Source organism: Dendrobium catenatum, unplaced genomic scaffold (genome assembly GCF_001605985.2).
Source record: "Dendrobium catenatum unplaced genomic scaffold, ASM160598v2 fragScaff_scaffold_542, whole genome shotgun sequence".
NCBI lineage: Eukaryota > Viridiplantae > Streptophyta > Magnoliopsida > Asparagales > Orchidaceae > Dendrobium > Dendrobium catenatum.
Window position 1 is genome coordinate 2,875,688 of NW_021319004.1, and position 19,429 is coordinate 2,895,116.

A 19,429-nucleotide genomic window follows, 5' to 3' on the forward strand; every position below is an offset into this window, starting at 1 on the left:
TATTAATTATCTCAATAATTTCTTTTAAGTATTCTACTACTAACTATTTATTTAATTATTATTTACATTATAACTATATAATTAATTATTTTTATTTCAAATTATGTTAATTAAGTTAATTATATTAATTTTTAATTACCAAATATACTACTAATTATTTAAGTGTTTTTAATACAATTTTTATTTCAAATGATATCATTAATTATCAAATTAACTATTTAAATATTTCATTTCTAACTAATTATTATGTTATAATTTATACTGTTAATTATTTAATTAATTATTAATATTTTAAATTAAACTAATTAAGCTGAATTAGAATAATTTATAATTTAAATGGTAGGGCCGCCTAGGGTTCCCTTTTCTTCTTCTTTGCCTTCTGTGTTAATGCTTTTCTCGCGGCCGAAGTAGTGTTTTGAAAGAGTCTTCGCCTCCTTCGACGACGTCGGATCGGAAGTCACCACGGCAGCTCGCTCGCTGCCAAGGTAACCATCTTTTTCCCTTTCGCGACCTTCTTCAGCCAAAACCCGTCCATCCGCCGAACCTAGGATTTAGTAAATCCGGGATTTATTCCTAAAATCGAGTGATTGGTTTAGTAATTGAAAAGGACTCCATCGGGCTACCAACAGATTGGAAGGGGAGCGAAATGGTTGCCGGAAAGCGTAAGGATCGTGCTTCAGAGTCGGCAGCAGGAGATAGAGGGGACGGGGAGGAGATAAAGAAAGCAAAGCTTCTCCCGTCTCTGATTAGGAACAAAGAGAAGCGTAGCAAAGTGTACGCCAATCTTAAACGCGATAAGAAGTCCGAGAAGCGGAAGCAAGCCAAGGCCCGTGAAGCTGCAGAGAACAGAGCTCTCGAGCTTGGCGAGGAGGTGAGCTGCCATGTTCCTTGTGCCCGGTCTTCTCTTTCATCTCCCTTTGATTAAAAAATTCTCCTCTGTTTTCTCATTAAATCGTTGCTTTTTTTATTCTTGTGTAATGCAGCCGCCGCCAAAGAAGATTCCTCGGACGATCGAGAATACAAGGGAGCCGGATGAGACTGTCTGTAAGCCTAATGATGAAGAGGTGTGTAAGCCTCTGAATTTATTTTTCATATAAGGATTTTTCTTTTGAAGTTTAATTTGGGGAAATAACTATTGCAATGGTTGTTTGGTGTTTAGAAGCTTTGCAGATTGTGAGCTAGCGTTTTTTTTTTTTCTCTCTTTGTTTGAATAGTAAATGCATTGCTTATTTTGAGATAATTGATCGAGCGTTCCTCAGAAAGAGGGATTTTCTCATTTTTTGTGGTTGAACTTGTAATCAATTATAAAACTCTAGAACTAAATGCTCATGCCCTGTTTAACTGTGCTGCTTAGGCGTGGTGTGGTGGCATGCTACCCTAGTGTAGCTGGGACAGTGAAAACAAAGAAACACGAGGAAAAGTGAGAAACCAAAGAAACTGTATATGAAGTTTTGTATATTTGGTCACTAATTACACATTTGCTTGCTGAAAATGGAAATGCGTAAACACCTCTACTACAGTAGAAAGGTGGGAAAGTTGCAACTAGGGAAAAACAAAATGTAGAAAGGCTATCAGAACTATTAATACAAAAAAAAAAAAAAGGTTTAACATCTTGTATTAAGTTTAGGATTTAATATTGGTTGCGGCGATTGCATAAATTCTCCCCATTTCTTAAAGAACTTGACTATGAGTTCACTTCATATGACTTTGGCATCATCTAGAGGATGATACTGTAATATATCTTTCATGTTGAAAGTTTTGGATATCTTCATTTCATCTGACAAATCAATGATATAAACATTATCTCAAAGCTTCCTTTTGATGGGGAAATGCCCACTCTTCCTGTTGTTTATTGTAGGTACCGGCAGGATGATGATGCTTCCTATGGTGAACCATTATAAGGTCTCCTTCACGAAATATTTTTTGTCAATAGTATTGATCTGGGATTGGCTTATATTTTACATTGGCTTCTTCAAGTTATTGCTACACATTTTACCGTGAAATGTGATTTATGCCATCCGTGAGGTGCCCAAAGTTCTTATTCACGACTATGGGTGGTAAGGTGATAAGATCAACCATAGAATTTGGTGTAAACAAATCAAGAATAGAAACCTCCCAACGAAGTAATGTATCATACTATTGAATACAAAAATGGCTCAAGAATTTGCTTGATATCGTATTCTGAGTCTTGCTTCGGCTAGGCAACAAATCATGGATCCGAAAGTACAATTCTCTAACTCTAATTTTCTATTGGTTTGGGGATGGTAAGCACTACTAGATGTCAAAATGGTTCGGACCCTCCACATAACACTTGCCAAAAATGACACAAATTTAATGTAGTGGTCTAATGTTATAATTTTAGGGCCCTCATGCTATCCGACCACTTATTGGAAGAGTTGTTGGTTATATTAATAGCATCGACAATCTTCTGGCATATAATGAAGTCAGATATCTTAAAAAATTAGTCTACAACCACAAACACCAAGATTTTCTTGCATTGCATCAACGGTAGCCCCAAAACAAAGGTCTTACTTATTTAGTTTGAAATATTGCTTAATATTTGTAATGGAGTTATATGCCTAAATTTTGAGATTGTTCCTTGTGATTTGACGCACTTCACATTGTTGCATAAAAATGGTAATATTTTGCTGTATTTGCGGCAAAATGAATTTTTTTACGATGTCTACAATAGCCTTGTCGTGCCCTGTATAGGTCGCTAGTTTGCTAATGTATAGATCATGAATAAGGAACTCCTGTAAGGAAGTTCTTAGCATACATACCTGATTTGTCCTAATGAGGTAACCTTGTTGTATCGGTAATCACCAAAATGGATTTGATTATGGTTGTAGTCCCATATGTTGCTGAAATTCTCATCATCGACGGACAAATTCTTCAGAGCATCATGCCCCACAAGCCTGGTTTGTAATGTGAGGTATAGAGGCTCGGCGGTTGAGAGCATCATCCACTCGATTTAGTTGACCCACTCAATGTTTGAATTGAACTTTTGTAAGAAGAGAATCCGTCGAGCATGCATCCTAGATAACATGTTTTCATAATTTAAGTATTTCAGAGCTTGATGATCATTGGGTAAAATAAATTCCTTTTGGATTAAATATTGCTTTGAATGTTGCAATGCTCGTATAAGCATATAAAGTTCTTGCTCAGAGGCTGTCCATTTTTGCGCAGCATTAGTTAAGTTCTTATTGAAAAATTAGATCTACCTCCCCTCGTGTAAGGACGACATTGGTGCAGATCATGCCAATGTCATCCACAATTTTGAAGACATGATCAAAGTTTGGGAGGACGAGAATAGGAGTGAAATTTAGTTCCTCTTTTAACATAAGAAAACTTGTTTCTGCTCATGATTCCAACAAAAAAATTATTTTTTAAGGCAAATAGTGATTGTGGAAACAAGGAAGCTAAAATTATGAATTAATGGATGATAGAATGTGCCAAGTTCATGGATGTTTTGTACCTCATGGATATTCGTGAGAATGTGATGAGGACATCGTCAGCGATTTCGACAGGTGTGCCATCAGAGACGCCGGAGATCGACGGCCACGATCAGGAGTTTTATTTTGAGTCATTTTATGTAGTAGTTTATTTTATTTTTCAGTTTTACTGTTTTACCCTTATGGGTGGTCATTTGATATTGTAGCCCCGAGGGCATTTATGTCTTTTAGTTTTGTTTCACTTTGGCCTATTTATAGGAGGCCTCATGCATTGTATGAGATGATGAATATTGATATGAAATTTCTTTGATTTTGGATCTCTTTGTGAGTTCTAGAGTTCTCTTTGTGAGTTCTCAAGTGAGGAAGCCTAGGAGAGGCTCAATCGAAGTACCCAACAACCCTCTTTGTGAGAGCTCTTGGTTTCTATCATCTTCCACCACTTCTTCCCTTCTCCCCTTGCCGCCGGCTTCCACAAACCGGCCACCAACTGACCGTCTAGCTACCGGCCCCCATTCCCCTGCCACCACCAGCCTCCTCTTTTCCCCCCCAAGCCCTCCCTAGCTCCACCACCTCAAGCTCCCACCGACAGCCAAGCCCTTCCCCTTCCCCTCACCCGACGCTCTCTCCTCCTTCCTCTTGACCGCCGGCCCCATCTTCCCCCAAATTCATTATGATGATTTTAATCGTCATAATGACTCCCTAATTTGATTCTTGCAATAAAGGGAGGAGTTAGTAAATTTGAAATTCAAAAACTTTTTATATTTGCTAAATTCCAAATAAGGAAAGATTTCGAATTTGAATCCAATCCAAGTTTCATTTAGAGGGGAATTATTAATTTCCCTCCTATTTGATCTCAACTTATTTGGAAAGCAATTAGTCTCCCCCTAACCCCTCTCCCTCTCTCTCAATGCCGCCGACCACTCATTGATGGCTTTGCCATTAATTCCCATTAAAGCTCCCAATCCCTCCTTAATTTGAATTCAAAATTCAAATTAAATTCCTCCAAAACCACTTACATCTGAATTAATTTCAGAATTTCCAAAACTTCCTCTTCCCTCTCTATGACCGGCCACCCATTACTTCCGTTCCTTAATTAGGAGCTTAAGTCAATGCTCCAAATTAAGCCCCATTAATTCCCACTTTCCCTCCTAACGTCTAAGTTTCAAATTTCAAAAATTGAAGTTATGTGAGCCCAACTCAAATTAAGGAAATCTGAAATTAATTTCAGATTTCCTCTCCTAGCCTAATCCAAGCTCCTCATTCAAGTCGCCCCTTCCCCTTCTCCCTACCTTGGCCGCTCCCCCTCCCTTGCATCCCCACTCTTGGGAAAACTTAGTTGCTCATGAAACTTGAAGCTAAGAGAAGAATACAACTTCCTCTCCCAACCTCATCGTCATCGGTGCATGGCAGATCCTGAGATCGACCATGGATTTTATTCTTCCCGGACGTTGGATGCTCACTAGTCATCCCGTGGATTACCCGCCTCTGGCTACTTCTCCAACAGACTATACTTTGGGCGCCATTTGTCTCCTAGTGGCATCGCTCGGTTTGCTCTCAATCTTCCTCCGTTAAAGCTCCACCGTCAAGAGCGTGAGCGAGGGACCCAAGGTGAAGAGTTCTATTTGTTAACCGTGGATTATTGTTTCTCGCCATAACATTACTCTCTATTTATATGTTGTCAATTTGATATTGTCTCGTTAATCTAGTTGTAACCGCATGCCTTACATAATTTCGACTTGATATTCTGAAAACCTAACTTGGGTAAGCATTAATTCTTTAACTAGCAAAATTTTAATAATCTTATATTAAAATCCCCAAGCAGTTCTTGTTTCCATGCATTACGTTTCACATCAGCATGGGCCGCTATTTTATGCTTTGATTCTCATGTGAAAAGGTTGGAGTAGCTCTAGTGGCAGATAAGATGAGAGAGAGACTCCTTAGATTGTTTGGTCACATAAAACGTTGGACTTCCGTTGACCTTGTTAGGAGTGTAGATGTATTAGATTTGGCTTATGTTAGAAAATGTAGAGGTAGACCTAAAAAGAATTGCTTAGAAAGTATTAGAAATGTCTTTTTTTATTAGATGTAAATGAAAATTTGACTTTTAACAGGACACAATGGAGAATAGAGATTCATGTAGCCGACCCCATGTGGTGGAATAAAGGCTTGATGTTGTTGTTGTGGTGGGAGTGTGGTAGATTAGGAGGACTCGCTCTCGGAAGAAAATCGATTAAATGTTGTATTTCTTATAGAGACGGAAGATCAAGTGCAATATTGGGAGATTGCATTGTGGGATGGTTGTCCAGTTGGGTTGGGCTTCTTGTGGGATGGATACAGTTGCAGAAGGAGATGTTTTAGCAACTGATTACATAACCACTTAATTATGCTTCAGCTCAGAACATAATTTGGGTCTTGAGATCATCAATATGTGAAAAGGTTGGAGTATCTTTAGTGGCAAATAAGATTAGAGAGAGCTGCCTTAGATGGCTTGGGCACATAAAATGTCGGCTTTCTGATGTTCCTCTTAGGAGAGTGGATGTTTTAGATCCGGACTATGCTAAGAAAGGTAGTGGTAGATATAAAAAGACTAGGTTATGACTTATGAAGTATTAAAAATAATTTTTTTTATTAGATTTAAATGAAAATTTAACTCTTAATAGGGCACAAAAGAAAAAAAAATTATTTATGTCGTTGATCTCACATAGTGGGATAAAGGCTTGTTGTTATAGATTGGATTTCCAACTTTTGCGGTGAAGGTAGCCAGGTGATTTGCTTGTCAAGCCAATGAAAAGTGTTGTTGTTTTCCTTGCCCGGTGAAACAAATTAAGATCATATTGCCTGGGATGTCCAAGGAGGTGGCAAGCATACATATCCAATATATCATATTGGATGTCATCTCGATAAAATTTTTTGATAGACAACAATACCCGACATATTTTTAGTGACTCAGGTCTCATATCCTTTCTTAAGTCACTCGATCTTGTACGCACATGGATCATTCTTGGTTGGAAGCTTGAAGGCATTGATGAGTGCCTTCTACACAATATATTTGCATTTATTACTATCCACGATCACATTACATACCTTATGAAGTGACATTGAGTGATGTTCTATGGTTGGGTTAGCAAAATATTTTTAATTATGCACATGAGAGGATCTTTGTCCTCCCCTTCGCCTAGTTTAGAATTTCCCATAATGCCTTATTTACTTTGATGTTGGTCTCCATCTTTAAAATCTTCATGAGCTAGGTGGAGGGCCTTTTGTTGTGGACATTCATGGGACTTATATCCCACTTGATTGTGATGGTAGCATGAAGTTGCACTTGGTTGGTAGATTCTGCATCAGCATTGCCCTGAAAGCATGAGGACTAGTTAGTGAGCGGGCCACCGCTATAGTGCCAACTGTCAAACTAAGCCTTCATTTTCAAACTTTCACTTCTTTACTCAGATAGGATGTTGGTCTTCTTGTTGTTCATTTTTATTGAGGCATTAATACTTTATATCCTTAGGCAGTATGTGATGCCACTCAAGTGTCTTGCATTTTTAATTGGAAATGCTTGTCAATATGTGAGAATCTTGGTATCTCGTTGGTAGCGCACTAAGCTTTCACACCATATTCCTAACTCAAGTGCTCTTTTTAACCTTGGCTACTTACTTAAAATGGTAAAATAACACTTTTTGTATTGATTGTTCTTACACATATGGTGTGCATCATGCACTAAAAAGTTCATAATTTTTTTTCCTTACTTTTGTCCCTTTTTTGTAGTAAGAAAGTAAAAAAGGAAATCCTTAAGTTCATTTTTTTTATTCCTTTGGCCTTCTTTCTGTTCTGTAAGATGGCAGTGAGACCTGCAATGCTTTATAGTGCAGAATGTTGGCCATTAAAAGAAAAATATAATATTAAGTTAAGTGTTGCAGAGATGTGGATGCTCAGGTGCATGAGTGGCTTTACTCTTAGAGACAGGATACAAAACGAGCATAACGTGAGAATGTTGGAGTAGCTTCAGTGGAAGATGAGATTAGGGAGCCGTCTTAGATGGTTTGGTCACATAAAACGACAACATTCCGATGACCTGGTTAGAAGAGTAGTTGTATTTGATTTGACTTATGTTAAGAAAAGGTAGAGGTAGAACTAAAAAGACTTGGTTAGAAAATATTTGAAATGACCTTTCTTTATTAGATTTAAATGAGAATTTTATTTTGAATTCTCTCAAATATATAATGATTAAATCGCCTTATCTGTGCTTTTGGTTTTTATGATTTACTTTTTGATGCCGGTAACATTCTATTCATTACACAACTCTGCTTGGCCTATTGGTTGAGAGCTTAGGCTTCCAACTAAGAGGTCCAGGGTTCGAGTCTATGTGTATGCGTTGTGTGTGTGAGTTTGCCTTAAATGGCCTAAATGTCCCAAAAAAAAAACATTCTATTCATTGAACGTGGTATTACTTGAGCATTATGATAAATTGTGTTTTCTTGCTTCTGATTATAAATGTGAAGGTTTACTATTGCTGAGAAACTTAGTTAAATGAATATTATCTTGTGAAGGCTAGTTTTAATATATCATTGCAAATTGGATGATAATTTTCAACTCTAGCAATTTGTGTTGAATGCATTACGAATGTTATATTTTTTGTCTTTGTAGAACTTTCATGTACAATTACATTTATTATGTTCTTTTAGCAATGATTTTCTCAAGTAAAAACACGAGGAGTTTGTCTTTCGTGTCAAGCAATTTTGGGCCTATGGACTTTGATGGCGACTCTCGTCTTAATTCATCTTACCAAACTGTCTAATCAAGATTATATTTCATGACATTTGAAAAAGTTTGAGGGCTAGTCTTGTTAGGCTTTGATATGGAAGGAGAATCTTATTTATTTATTTTTGCTGCGGATCAATTCTCTTCCTCCATATAAGGCCTTGTTGGTTGCCTGTAGCAAGTGGAAATGCAAGTTGTAATGTTGTTCTTGAAAAGTTTGGAGGCTTAGCTTGTTTGAAAGTGATATGGAATGAGTTTCTTTTTCTTCTGTTTCCAGCTGTTGACCTATTCAATTTCATTCAGACTTTTTGGTGTTTGAGACAATGCGTTATGTTAGATGTTACTTAGCCATAGACAACTCTAATCAACCGAACAACCAAAAAATTGAGCACTTTGCTAAAAATGATTTTTCCATCTCTTGCTTCCAGATAAAGGGGTATTTTTAATTCACTTTCGTGCAACAGTGACAATACATCCAATCCAGAACATGAAGGATAGAAACGCATCTCACTCTTTATAATTTATAAGAATGTATATGCATCGTTGAATAAAAAAAGTCAATCGAAATTCAAGTTAAATAATATTGATGGATTAATTAAAATATAAATTCTCATATTGTGAAGCTTTTGATTTTATAGCATGAAAATGAGTTGTGAAAAAGAGGATCCCAGTGTTCCTTGATTTTAGTTTTCATCATTGTTGCATTTGTTTCCCACAATTATGTCCTTCAATTATTACTTTTTTCTTAAAGAACTGATTGACACATTTTATGTTGAATTATTAAAATTGATACTTTTAGTCTCTTCTTTTTCCCCTTTTAATTTCCATAACCTTTTTGCCTAATAGATTAAATCTTTGAAATTTAAAATTTTGTTGTTGCAACAAATTATGGTGTAGAAAGAATAAAGGTGTCCATATGAGGTTGTTACAGCTTTCTCTAAAATTAGTTGTAGAATTATTATAGAAGAAATTGTTGCCTGTAGTTGTGGCTGAAGCAATTATTGTTTTTTGGGAAATCCAATTGTTAGGCTTTTGTGTTACTGTTGTATATTATCAAATGACGCTGATGCTTTTATTCATATTAGAACGCATAAGAACTAGTTACTGCTTATCAAACAAAATCACATGCATTTTCTCAAAATTAATAATAATAATTACTGGGATCTCATAATCTTTGATATCACCCCCAATAAAGCATTTTTCACAAGTTCTGATGGATTGAGCTCCGTCTCATTTCAGTGCGTTATATTCCTTATAAAAGGGTTTTCATGTGTGAATTGTCCAATTCTTTGCTGCTTTTTATTATCTCCTATTTTTTGAGTTTCTATTTTCTTTTTTGCGGGCACAGTTGGTTGCAGCAAATGATGCTGATGAATTCAGCAAGATATTGAAACTAGAGATACCTCCAAAAATATTGATCACCACATGCCGGTTCAACTCCACTGTAAGTTAACCTTTTTGTGGATATAGTTTTAGCATAGTCAAGGTTTGCTACAGGTAATCTTCTTCCATTTTTAACAGAGAGGACCTGCTTTCATACAAGAGCTGATGACTGTTATTCCAAATGCCCACTATTATAAGCGAGGAACGCATGAACTCAAAAAGGTATTACGCTAGAAAATGACTTTTTGTTTTATTTCTTCATAATGAGGTAATTATTCTGTAATATTACCACTTTTGTTTACTTTCAGATTGTAGAATATGCCAAAAACAAAGAGTTCACATCTATTGTAGTTGTCCACACTAATCGTCGAGAACCAGGTGTTTTTTATATTTTTCTTTTATGAAAGTTTTTTGTTGTATTAATAGTTAGTGTTATTTTTTCCCCTAATTATTAATTTTCCAGATGCGTTACTGATAATCAACTTGCCTGATGGACCAACCGCACATTTTAAGCTTTCTAATCTTGTTTTGCGCAAGGATATTAAGGTAATTTAATTTCAGTTTTGAATTAACATTGCCTTAAACTCTACAACAAAAGTTTTTTTTTTAAATGAAAATTTTCTAAAAACTACCGACTTCAGACTTATTTGGTTTTGCTATTATATTACTTGATTTTTTGAAATATAATTTTTATTATGTTAGAAAATGATGTAGAAGAGAAGAGAGACAAAATAATGGAATATTTACTTGCATTGGTTGAAAATTGGCCCCTATACATAGTGGTTTTCAAAGGTGAAAAAACAGAGGAGAAAGCACAAGAAAGGAAAATTGAAAAATTAGAACTATTTAACCCAAAAGTGTAGGCATTGGTTGAAAATTGGCCCATATAAATAGTGGTTTTCAAAGGTGAAAAACAGAAGAAATTATAGCAAGAAAGGAAAATTGAAAAGTTATAACTATTCAATCGAAAAATGTAGCTGTTAAGGAGTATTTCCTGCAGGAATTGCCATCTTGGGAGAAAACTGCAGCAATCCAGGCCTATGTCAATTTGAATTTTATAGGTAACACTCCAAGTATGTAGAAGATGAAACAACATTTGTTCTTTTCTCCTTTTTGGATTGGGTGGCAAGTGGCGCTCCACTTCCCCTTCAAGTTGATTTGTAAGCATCATAAAGTATGTCAATACTTTTTTTTTTCAAATATTGGGTCTAGTTATTTCTTTTATTAGGATGTCAACAGTCAAATCTAATGAGGAAATATATGGCATGCACATATCCTCATTGAAAATTTTTTCTCTAATAAAGTGTCGATAAACTTCCACTCGTTTAATTTGATCATGATGGACAGGGTTCCATGCAATACTGATAACAACCTTATTCTTACAATATAGTATACTTGATTTAGTTTTATTGTACAACTTTTACGAAAGTGAGGTTCTTAGAGAATGTTCCTACACTTGAGGATGATAGCTCTTGCCCTCACCAAGCTAGCCTTTATAGTTCGGGTGTTGATCATTAGAATTATGTTGAATATCTTGTATTAAAACTTTATTAAGACTTTTGTTGGAAATAAAACCTCTATTGTATTCACCAAAAATTTGCGGGCTTCAAAATAACTTTTATATGGGTAAGGATGTACTATCACAGGAGGTAGATATAAACTTCTATGAGTTTATTGGAAGGGTATTGATTTAAAGTGTTTCCTAGGTTTATGATGATCAATTTGACTCAAGTGATCCTATGGTTAACCGGGTTTAGTTTGGGTTTGATTTGAGTTAGTTGAGTTTCTTTTGGTGAGTCAATTTATGTTTATGTTGTTTAAGGCAAGGTACTTTATGAGACTAGGTCAATGCATGGTCAAAGACCAAGGCAGGCTTCCCATTTATGGATTTGGAGATTGGTTGGATTTTGGGTGTTGGGCTTGTAAGTGAAGCCTGTCAAACAAAGGATATCAATAACTCCATTTATTGCATCAAGATGCAAATCCAAATTGGGCCCATGTTATTATAAATTTTTATGTTCTCTAGTTTATATGATTATTGTGTTTGAATTCTAAAATTACCTTCAACCAAGACATGAGTCCTAACTAGGCCTAGCAATTCCACATTTTTTTTTTAATTTATAGAATGATTGTGGTAAATTTTAAACTGCCATGCCTTCCTGAGGTGAAAAGGCAATAGTTTGTTTTGCTGCTTTAGTTATGTATTTATTTTTTATTTTGTTTAAATACATCCTTGTTATTTTTTTGGGTGTAAGTATTTGAAATTTTTTATTGCATATAGTGAAGGAATGTGCTCATTGAAAAAAAAAAGTTTATGATTTCAACTCAAATCAACACCTGAAGTATTTTTATTTTTCCTTAAAATATATCTAGCACCATGGGAATCCTACAAGCCACAAGCCAGAGTTAGTACTGAACAACTTCACCACTCGCCTAGGATATCGAATTGGCAGGTGAGTTTCTCTATATTCCTTGAATGATTAGTTGTTCTCTATATTCCTTGAATGATTAGTTGTCAGGGATCAACGTATATATATTAACTTTTATTATTTCCATTCGTCATATACTTATTTATATATTATTTTAGATATCACTGAATATCATTAGTGACCACCCCCCTTTATTTTATGCATTTTACACAGGATGATACAATCACTTTTCCCTCAAGAGCCTTTCTTTCGGGGCCGTCGAGTTGTAACATTTCATAACCAAAGAGATTTCATATTTTTTCGCCATCACAGGTATTTTATTGCCATCACAAAGATCTCTTCATGAATTTGTATTTTTTTTCTAGAAGCTAATGTGGTCCTTCAAAAAATGCTTATATGTTTCATATTTAAATCATAAAAGTTTTTAAAGTCTAAACCATGAAGATAGTATGCAAGTTTTAATACAGTGTGATAACGATTGTTGTTTTACATGATGAATTAGTAGCATATGGTAGGGGTGTCATAAAATGACCATACTAGAAAAATTTAGGTTTGGGTTGACCCGTTTAATAACTAGGTCCAATTCGGGTCGGGTTTTTTTACTTGTTTGTTAAACGGGTCTTGTTTGGGTTGACATGCCACCCCATTTTTTAAGTCGATAATGACCTATTTAATATCTTTTTTCTTAATTTTTTTTACTTGTGGGTATTATCTTTTTGCTTTTAATCTAATATCCTAAACTTTATAGTTAATAGTCATAAATTTTTTTTAACCAAAACTGGTTAATGGATTTGGGTGATCTTATTATTCTGATGTTGGAGAGGCCTATATGTGTTTTACAATCTTATAGATTGAAAGATGCCCAATGGTGGATCATATAGCCTCACCCTGTAGGCGAGGCTATTCAGGTTCATTTGTGTCTTTGATTATATAGTATTAGTTTTACGAGTGGCTGGGACTTATAAATTTGTTAGTAGAGATGCATGAAAGTGGGAGTAACAAACCTTTCATTTAGAGGGTCAATGGTTGCTTGAAACTAAATAAGTTTAGAATGATTAATGCATTAATGTTTATTAGAGCATGAGGATTACAACTTTGCTAATGGAGACGCAAGTGATCAATATTTATAATCTTGAATGCGGGTAGACCTATAATTTAGGTTTTACTGCTTGGAAACCTAAATATGAGACTTATGGCTTCGAATGAAGAGGTTCTCAATAGTAGATCTTTTGACTCCGTCCTATAGGTGAGACGGTTTGAAATAAATATTCATTATAAATGATTTATAAGCCTTATGCAAATATAAGACCAAAAATTTTAGTAAATATTCTATCACTATATTTCAGAGCACACATAAGTTAACTCATCGCATTCGCTTTTGTAGGCTTTGTCAACTCCCTCAAGATTGAGGCTAGGTATCCTCTTATTGTGTTGTCAAGGCATCGAACGAATGAATTAGGTTGGTTACATGCACGTGTTATTTTTAAAAATTAGTCAAGGTGATTTTGAATGATTGTTCACTATACATTCAAGGAATCTATGGGGGCTTCATTCTGTGTTTGTATTCTTGAGGAGTTTTATAATTGATATTCAAAATTTATATTTTTAAGGTGATTTGACTTGAGTTGTGGGGTCTATTTAGGTAAGGTATACCCTTAGCAACCTTGTGAAGGACTACCTCTAACTTAATAATCTTTTTAAGTTTGTTGAAGATTTTATAGTTGTATTTAATTGTATTATAATTTGGGAGGAGGCATGAGGAGCTTTGCTCACTTGTTTCTCGATTCAAGTTCGAGTTCTATTCCCCATCCATGAGTAGTTTTTTAGGATTTGCATAGTTGTTTTTTAGGTATTTTTCCATCTTGTTTATGCTATTACGTGTTCTTTAAATGTTTTTGGTCTCATACTTATTTATTTGATGTTTAGTAATATTCTAGTTATATCGTATGCCTTGGTTTGCATGTTCTGTCACCGTTAGTTTGTTGTAAATGATTTATTATAATTTTTTTCCATACTCATAGAGGGAATTCTAAAAGTATGTTGGACTATCCCACCACATTAAGAATGATACATATGATGTGGTATATAAGGCAACACGGTCATATTTTTGTGTTTATCTTGCCACACCAAAGAAGGTTTTGTATAGGTAGTACATAACATTGAGAGAATGTACGTCTTCTCACCACGTCAGAAAAATAGTATATGAAGGTATGAGATAAATGCAAAGGAAGATACTATTCATATGAGTATTTAATATAATTTTTAGAAATTGTGGCAACACTTTTACACTTCTATGAAGGATTACTAAGAAGTGTGATGGGACATCCCACCATTCAAAGAAGTATCTATATGATATAATGCAGGAAGTCTCATATTTTTGTTGTATAACCTGCCATGCCAAGAAATATATTTATAGATAGTGCGCAACATTGGAGCTATACCTAGATTCCCACTATGCCAAGAAAGATGTGCGCGGAGATTCGAGATACCTGCAAAGGCAAGCATATTTTATATAGTTGTGGGTTAGTGCTAACCCCTGTATTGCGCTAATAAGAAATGCTTGGGGCTTATACCACTTCAAGAAAGGTGTGTATGTGCCTTAAACGTGTATCTGCAAATACAAACATTTTATGAGATGTCACTTAAAATGCACATGGGCCAGTACCGTAGAAAACTAGGATAGGAGAATGCGCGCGTGGCTGAGCTCATCAATTAGTGGAACATTGTTGAGGGAGATTTCAAGAGGTGGTCTGACTAGCGACAGGGCTGCAAAGGGGAAGTTTCCTAAAAGGCTTAACATGGAGTCTTTGAGGGAAAGGCCATATGAGGAAGCTTTGATAAGAATGAAGTAGCAGATCTATACTTTTGGTCATTAGCTATTACTTGGTTTCAATCTAGTCGCTGGCTTTAATGGGAGACCCTGAAGGCTTTTTGTGTGTAGAAAAGTCAAGGTAATAGAGGTGCAATATTTATGGTAGTTGTAGGCCCCTGGTGTTAGGTGATAGGCCCTTTGCACATATTAGGTGGCTTTAGTAGGCTATTATGAGTTGTGGATAAAGTAAACAGAAGAGTTCTGATGATATTTATACTGATCTACAGGAACCAGATGGGCACAAATGGGGATTTGAGTTGGATTGAGTCACAGTTCTAAATGGATTGATATGTCTTGTAGTAAAATCAAGCTAGTCAAAAAAGAGAACTTGATAGGAAATTAGAACATGTGTGATTGATTCTCCTCCAGAATTTTCTGGACGTCAACAATCCTAAAATAGCTTTATGTACACACATTAAGACATTAACACCTTATCTGATGGTTCAGTACAAGGGGGTTGGGCTTTGGTTCTCCCATTAAACTGTTTGCCATTCATCAATTGGCTCATATATATTTGTTAAATGATCGTGCATGATACGTATTGGCTATGCAGTTGGATAATTTAAGGTTTGGGATGGTGCTACACTTCAGTATTTGATAACTGATGAAGTTGTAAAGCTAGTTTGAGTAATTACGAATTTGATGCTAAGAACCTGTGGTTAAGGCTTCGTTTGGTATGGCTTTATTACTGCTTCTTAAAGCAACTTTTTAGAACAAAAATAAAAATTAAAATTTTTGTTCTAAAAAATTGCTTTAATAAGTGGTAAGAAAGCCGTCCGAAACGAAGCCTAAGTTTGTGCTGATGCTGAAGCATACGATAAATGACGAACTTGCAAAAGCTAGTTTGAGCAATTAAGAAAATGTTTGATGCTAAGAACATGTAGTTATAAACTTATGATGCATTTATATAGAGATTAGTTAAAAAAGAAAGGTTTTTTATTTATTTATTTTTTTTAAAATTTTGTTCCTTGTCATTTTGGTTTATGACCTATTAAAAAGCCATTATATTACTGCCAAAGATTCTTGTGAGGTTTTGTTTAATGCTATGCAGTTTTGTCTATTAACTACCAAGTGAAGTATAGATGGCTTAGATTTATTTGCATTTTTTGAGACTCCGATTTGCCTATCTCGTTGCTGTTTTTCCTTTAATTCCCTGAGAACTGGCTGTTGATCGTCTCTCTAATTATTACAAATCTAAAACAAGACAGTGATATAGAAGAATTGTGCTGAAAATATATTTATGTTCCTTTTATTCCTTTTGGAATTGCCGCTTTGGAAATCTGGATTTAATCACGCTTAAGTGTTTGCACAGATATATCTTCGAAAGCAAGGAGAAAAAGGATGATTCAAAGGATAAAAAGGCTCAGAGTGCCCAAAGTAAGATCAACACTGAGGGGAGAGTCATTGCACGCCTGCAGGTACCCGTTCAAATCTCTGTTTTTTCTTTGTTATTAGTCAGTTCGATTGATTCCCTCTGATCACTTTCATTCTGACATTAAATTTATTTGCGTTCTTATAAATATGCACATTGTTTACTCTCGAATTTTTGAGTTTCTACAATCTCGAAAAGCTAACTTTCATGCACTAGTCATTTGATCATGTACTTTAACGGCCATGATTTATTAAGCTCTACACAATGCCCAGTGCACTCCCACGAAATACCTATTTATAAATATAATATGACACTAATCACTTTCCATAAAACAAATGATAGAACTAGATCACTTTTATCCGGGTATTATGAAAGTACGATAATTTTGCTTGAATAGTAAATAAAAGGTCAATTATTTTTTTTTAATGAAAAAAATGGATAATGATGAGTATATTTAATATTTGTTTGTTTTTTTTTTGGTATATTTTGCTATGTTAAGCGTCGTTCCATTAACTGTACCTTATGAGGCACAAGTTGCTGCTGGAAATGGTTATCGAGTCATTGGAGTGGGCATCTACTCAACACTCTTCGTTGTTGACTACCTTCGCATGCCGAAAGATCCGTCTCGATGAACTGCCTGAAAGTGTATTTTAATTAGTAGATTACTTTGTTGTCTTGCTCTACCCCACCGCAGGAGAAATTATTTTGTGTGGAGACCGGATGCAGAACGTCGTTCGGAGATCAACCTGAATGCATCACGTTGGCGGTACCGAGCGCAGGGTGATGTGGCGCATTTTGGTTGGTCTTCAAACGGCGATCGGCGTCCACACAGAATAATTAATCTCACCGTAGGATGTGTGCATGCTTATTTGTTTATCTTCAGCTTCGTTTGAGACAACTTTGCATGCTTAATTGTTTGTTTATCTTCAGCTTCGTTTGAGACAACTTTTTTATCGATTTCTAAAGCAGCTTTTTAGTATAAAATTTTTTAGAATTAGAAATTTTTTTATTAAAAATTACTTAAAAAGTAATAAAAATGTAATCTTAATTAATTCTTAAATCCTGCCTTGGCTTGAATCCTGCGTTGTCTCGCTCAAAAATATTACTGCTTTCATCCCTTATTTCAATGCGGCTGCTGAAATCCGCAGCTGTGAAAGGGTTGGTTGTGGGCCTGGGGGTATTTATAATCCATGCATCTTATGTAGCAGTACAAGCAGTTATGATAATTGATATCTAAGCATTCACGTATATAGCTTTCCTCTTGCATCTACTTAGTGCCTTTACCTCTTTCCTCTCTCGTTGGCTTTATAGTCTGCTGAATTAATGGAAAAATTATTCTGTGCGGACATCGAATATCGTTTAGAGATCAACCAAAATGCTTCACGTCATCCCTTCGCTCGGTACCTCAGTTTGGTACTACTCAATACCGCGGCTTGTTGCTGTACCTGATTCGCCTCCAAACGTACAGCTGCGTCCGGCGTCCGCACAGAATAATTTCTTGATTTCAGGAGAAAAATCTCTCTCTCTGACGTGGTTCTTTTGGTTTATGCAGGAATGTGGCCCTCGGTTCACGCTGAAATTAGTTACCCTGCAGCATGGAACATTTGATTCAAAGGGCGGAGAATTTGAATGGGTCCATAAGGTACACTCGCACTTTGCCTTACCATCACATTCTTTTCTTTTTTAGCTCTATAAACAGAATGGTAATCTCTTGCAATCCTTCGCATTTTACAATCAAAATTTTAGGCGGATATGGACACAAGTCGCAGGAGATTTTTCTTATAGCACCTGGAGATGCAGGTTTAGCAGAATTTTATTTTTGCTGTATTTGAAAATTTTATTTTATTGAAAGAAATAATTGTTAGATATATTAATGTGAAAGTCCATGATGTAAGGGTAAAAATATCCTCTTCTGGTTTTTTTGGTTGAACTTATTTATTTATAGATTTTGCTCATAAAATCATGAGTTATCACGATTTTTTTTTTTATCATTTTTTAAAACAATAATATAATATAAAAATTTAAAAATTGTTCCAAATAAAATTTTAGTTGAACAAAATCAGAGTTGTGAAAGATTGTTTTAAAAAAATCATCAAATTAAAATACAAATTTAGTAATTTATTATTCAACAAATTTAAAACTAAAACGTATAAATACTTATGCTGATGCGACAGTTAATCTTGTCATTATCATGAATTTTTTTATTTTATAGACCATTTTTTGGTCAACCGACCTTAGAATTTTGAAGGCTAAGTAGGCTTTTTTTTTTTTTGAGGAAATAATGTGTTTATTTAAGGAGTTTGATGGATTTGATTTATGATTCAAATTTAAGATTGAAACTGTTAAATTATTTTTTAAATCAAATTATATTGAACCGAGCTTTAATTTGATTAGTTCAGTTTGATTATAAATAAATGGAAATAAAAATTAACTGTATAATTAATATAATCTTTCAGTTTTAAGTAGAAGAATATCAAATAATTTTCATTTACATTAATAATTTTTATAAATTAACAATGAGAATTAGATTCATATTAAATTTTCTAATCAGTTATTTATTTATAATTAATACTTAATAATCAAGTAATAAAATATATACTCTGACAAAACAGCACAAAACAAAACCTTCAAATTTTTTATCGCATCAAAACAGCGCACATTAATATCCTTGGTGGTTCTATAAGAAGAATCATCTGAATTTATTTCGTATTTATTGAATATTTGCTGTGTAATTATAAATACTCAATTGTCAGAATTATTAAATATTTTATGAGTATTTGTTAAATTACTGTGTATTTATTGAATATTTACATAGTATTTATATTGTCAAAAGTATTAATGAGCGTTTATTGAGACAGAATATAGAATTATATCCATAGAGTTCTTCTATTAATGAAGGACAAAAGATGGAATATTAAGATAACAATATAGAATTAGCATATAACAGAAATAAAAACAAAATGAATGAATTTTAGATATTAGTAAGAAAATTAAAAAAAAAAAATCTAAAAAACTACAAAAATTTACACATGAACGGACCAAAATGAATAAGAAAGAGTTCTCACTTAGCTAATCTTATATAATTGGGATAACACTAGGAATAAGGATATGAGCAGTAAGCTCCGGATTGCGTTTTTGAGAAAGGGCAATAAATATTCAATTA

The 19,429-nt window shown here is 34.6% G+C and overlaps 1 protein-coding gene across 3 annotated transcripts; it reads left to right on the top strand.

Annotated features, from left to right (window-relative positions):
• Positions 1-349: 349 nt before the first annotated feature.
• LOC110095838 (ribosome production factor 1) lies at positions 350-18,226 on the top strand. Of its 3 annotated transcripts, none has more exons than XM_020821548.2 (12): positions 350-485; positions 630-871; positions 984-1,064; positions 9,559-9,654; positions 9,732-9,815; positions 9,902-9,971; positions 10,057-10,139; positions 11,967-12,046; positions 12,236-12,334; positions 16,207-16,312; positions 17,819-17,908; positions 18,013-18,226. In XM_020821548.2, the coding sequence occupies exons 2-12, from the start codon at positions 647-649 to the stop codon at positions 18,049-18,051; spliced, it is 1,053 nt and encodes a 350-aa protein (XP_020677207.1). In that variant the 5' UTR covers positions 350-485; positions 630-646; the 3' UTR covers positions 18,052-18,226. The 3 variants fall into 3 exon arrangements, with proteins under 3 accessions (XP_020677207.1, XP_020677206.1, XP_020677208.1); XM_020821547.2 differs by having other exon boundaries at positions 367-485; positions 597-871; XM_020821549.2 differs by having other exon boundaries at positions 367-485; positions 608-871.
• Positions 18,227-19,429: the final 1,203 nt, after the last annotated feature.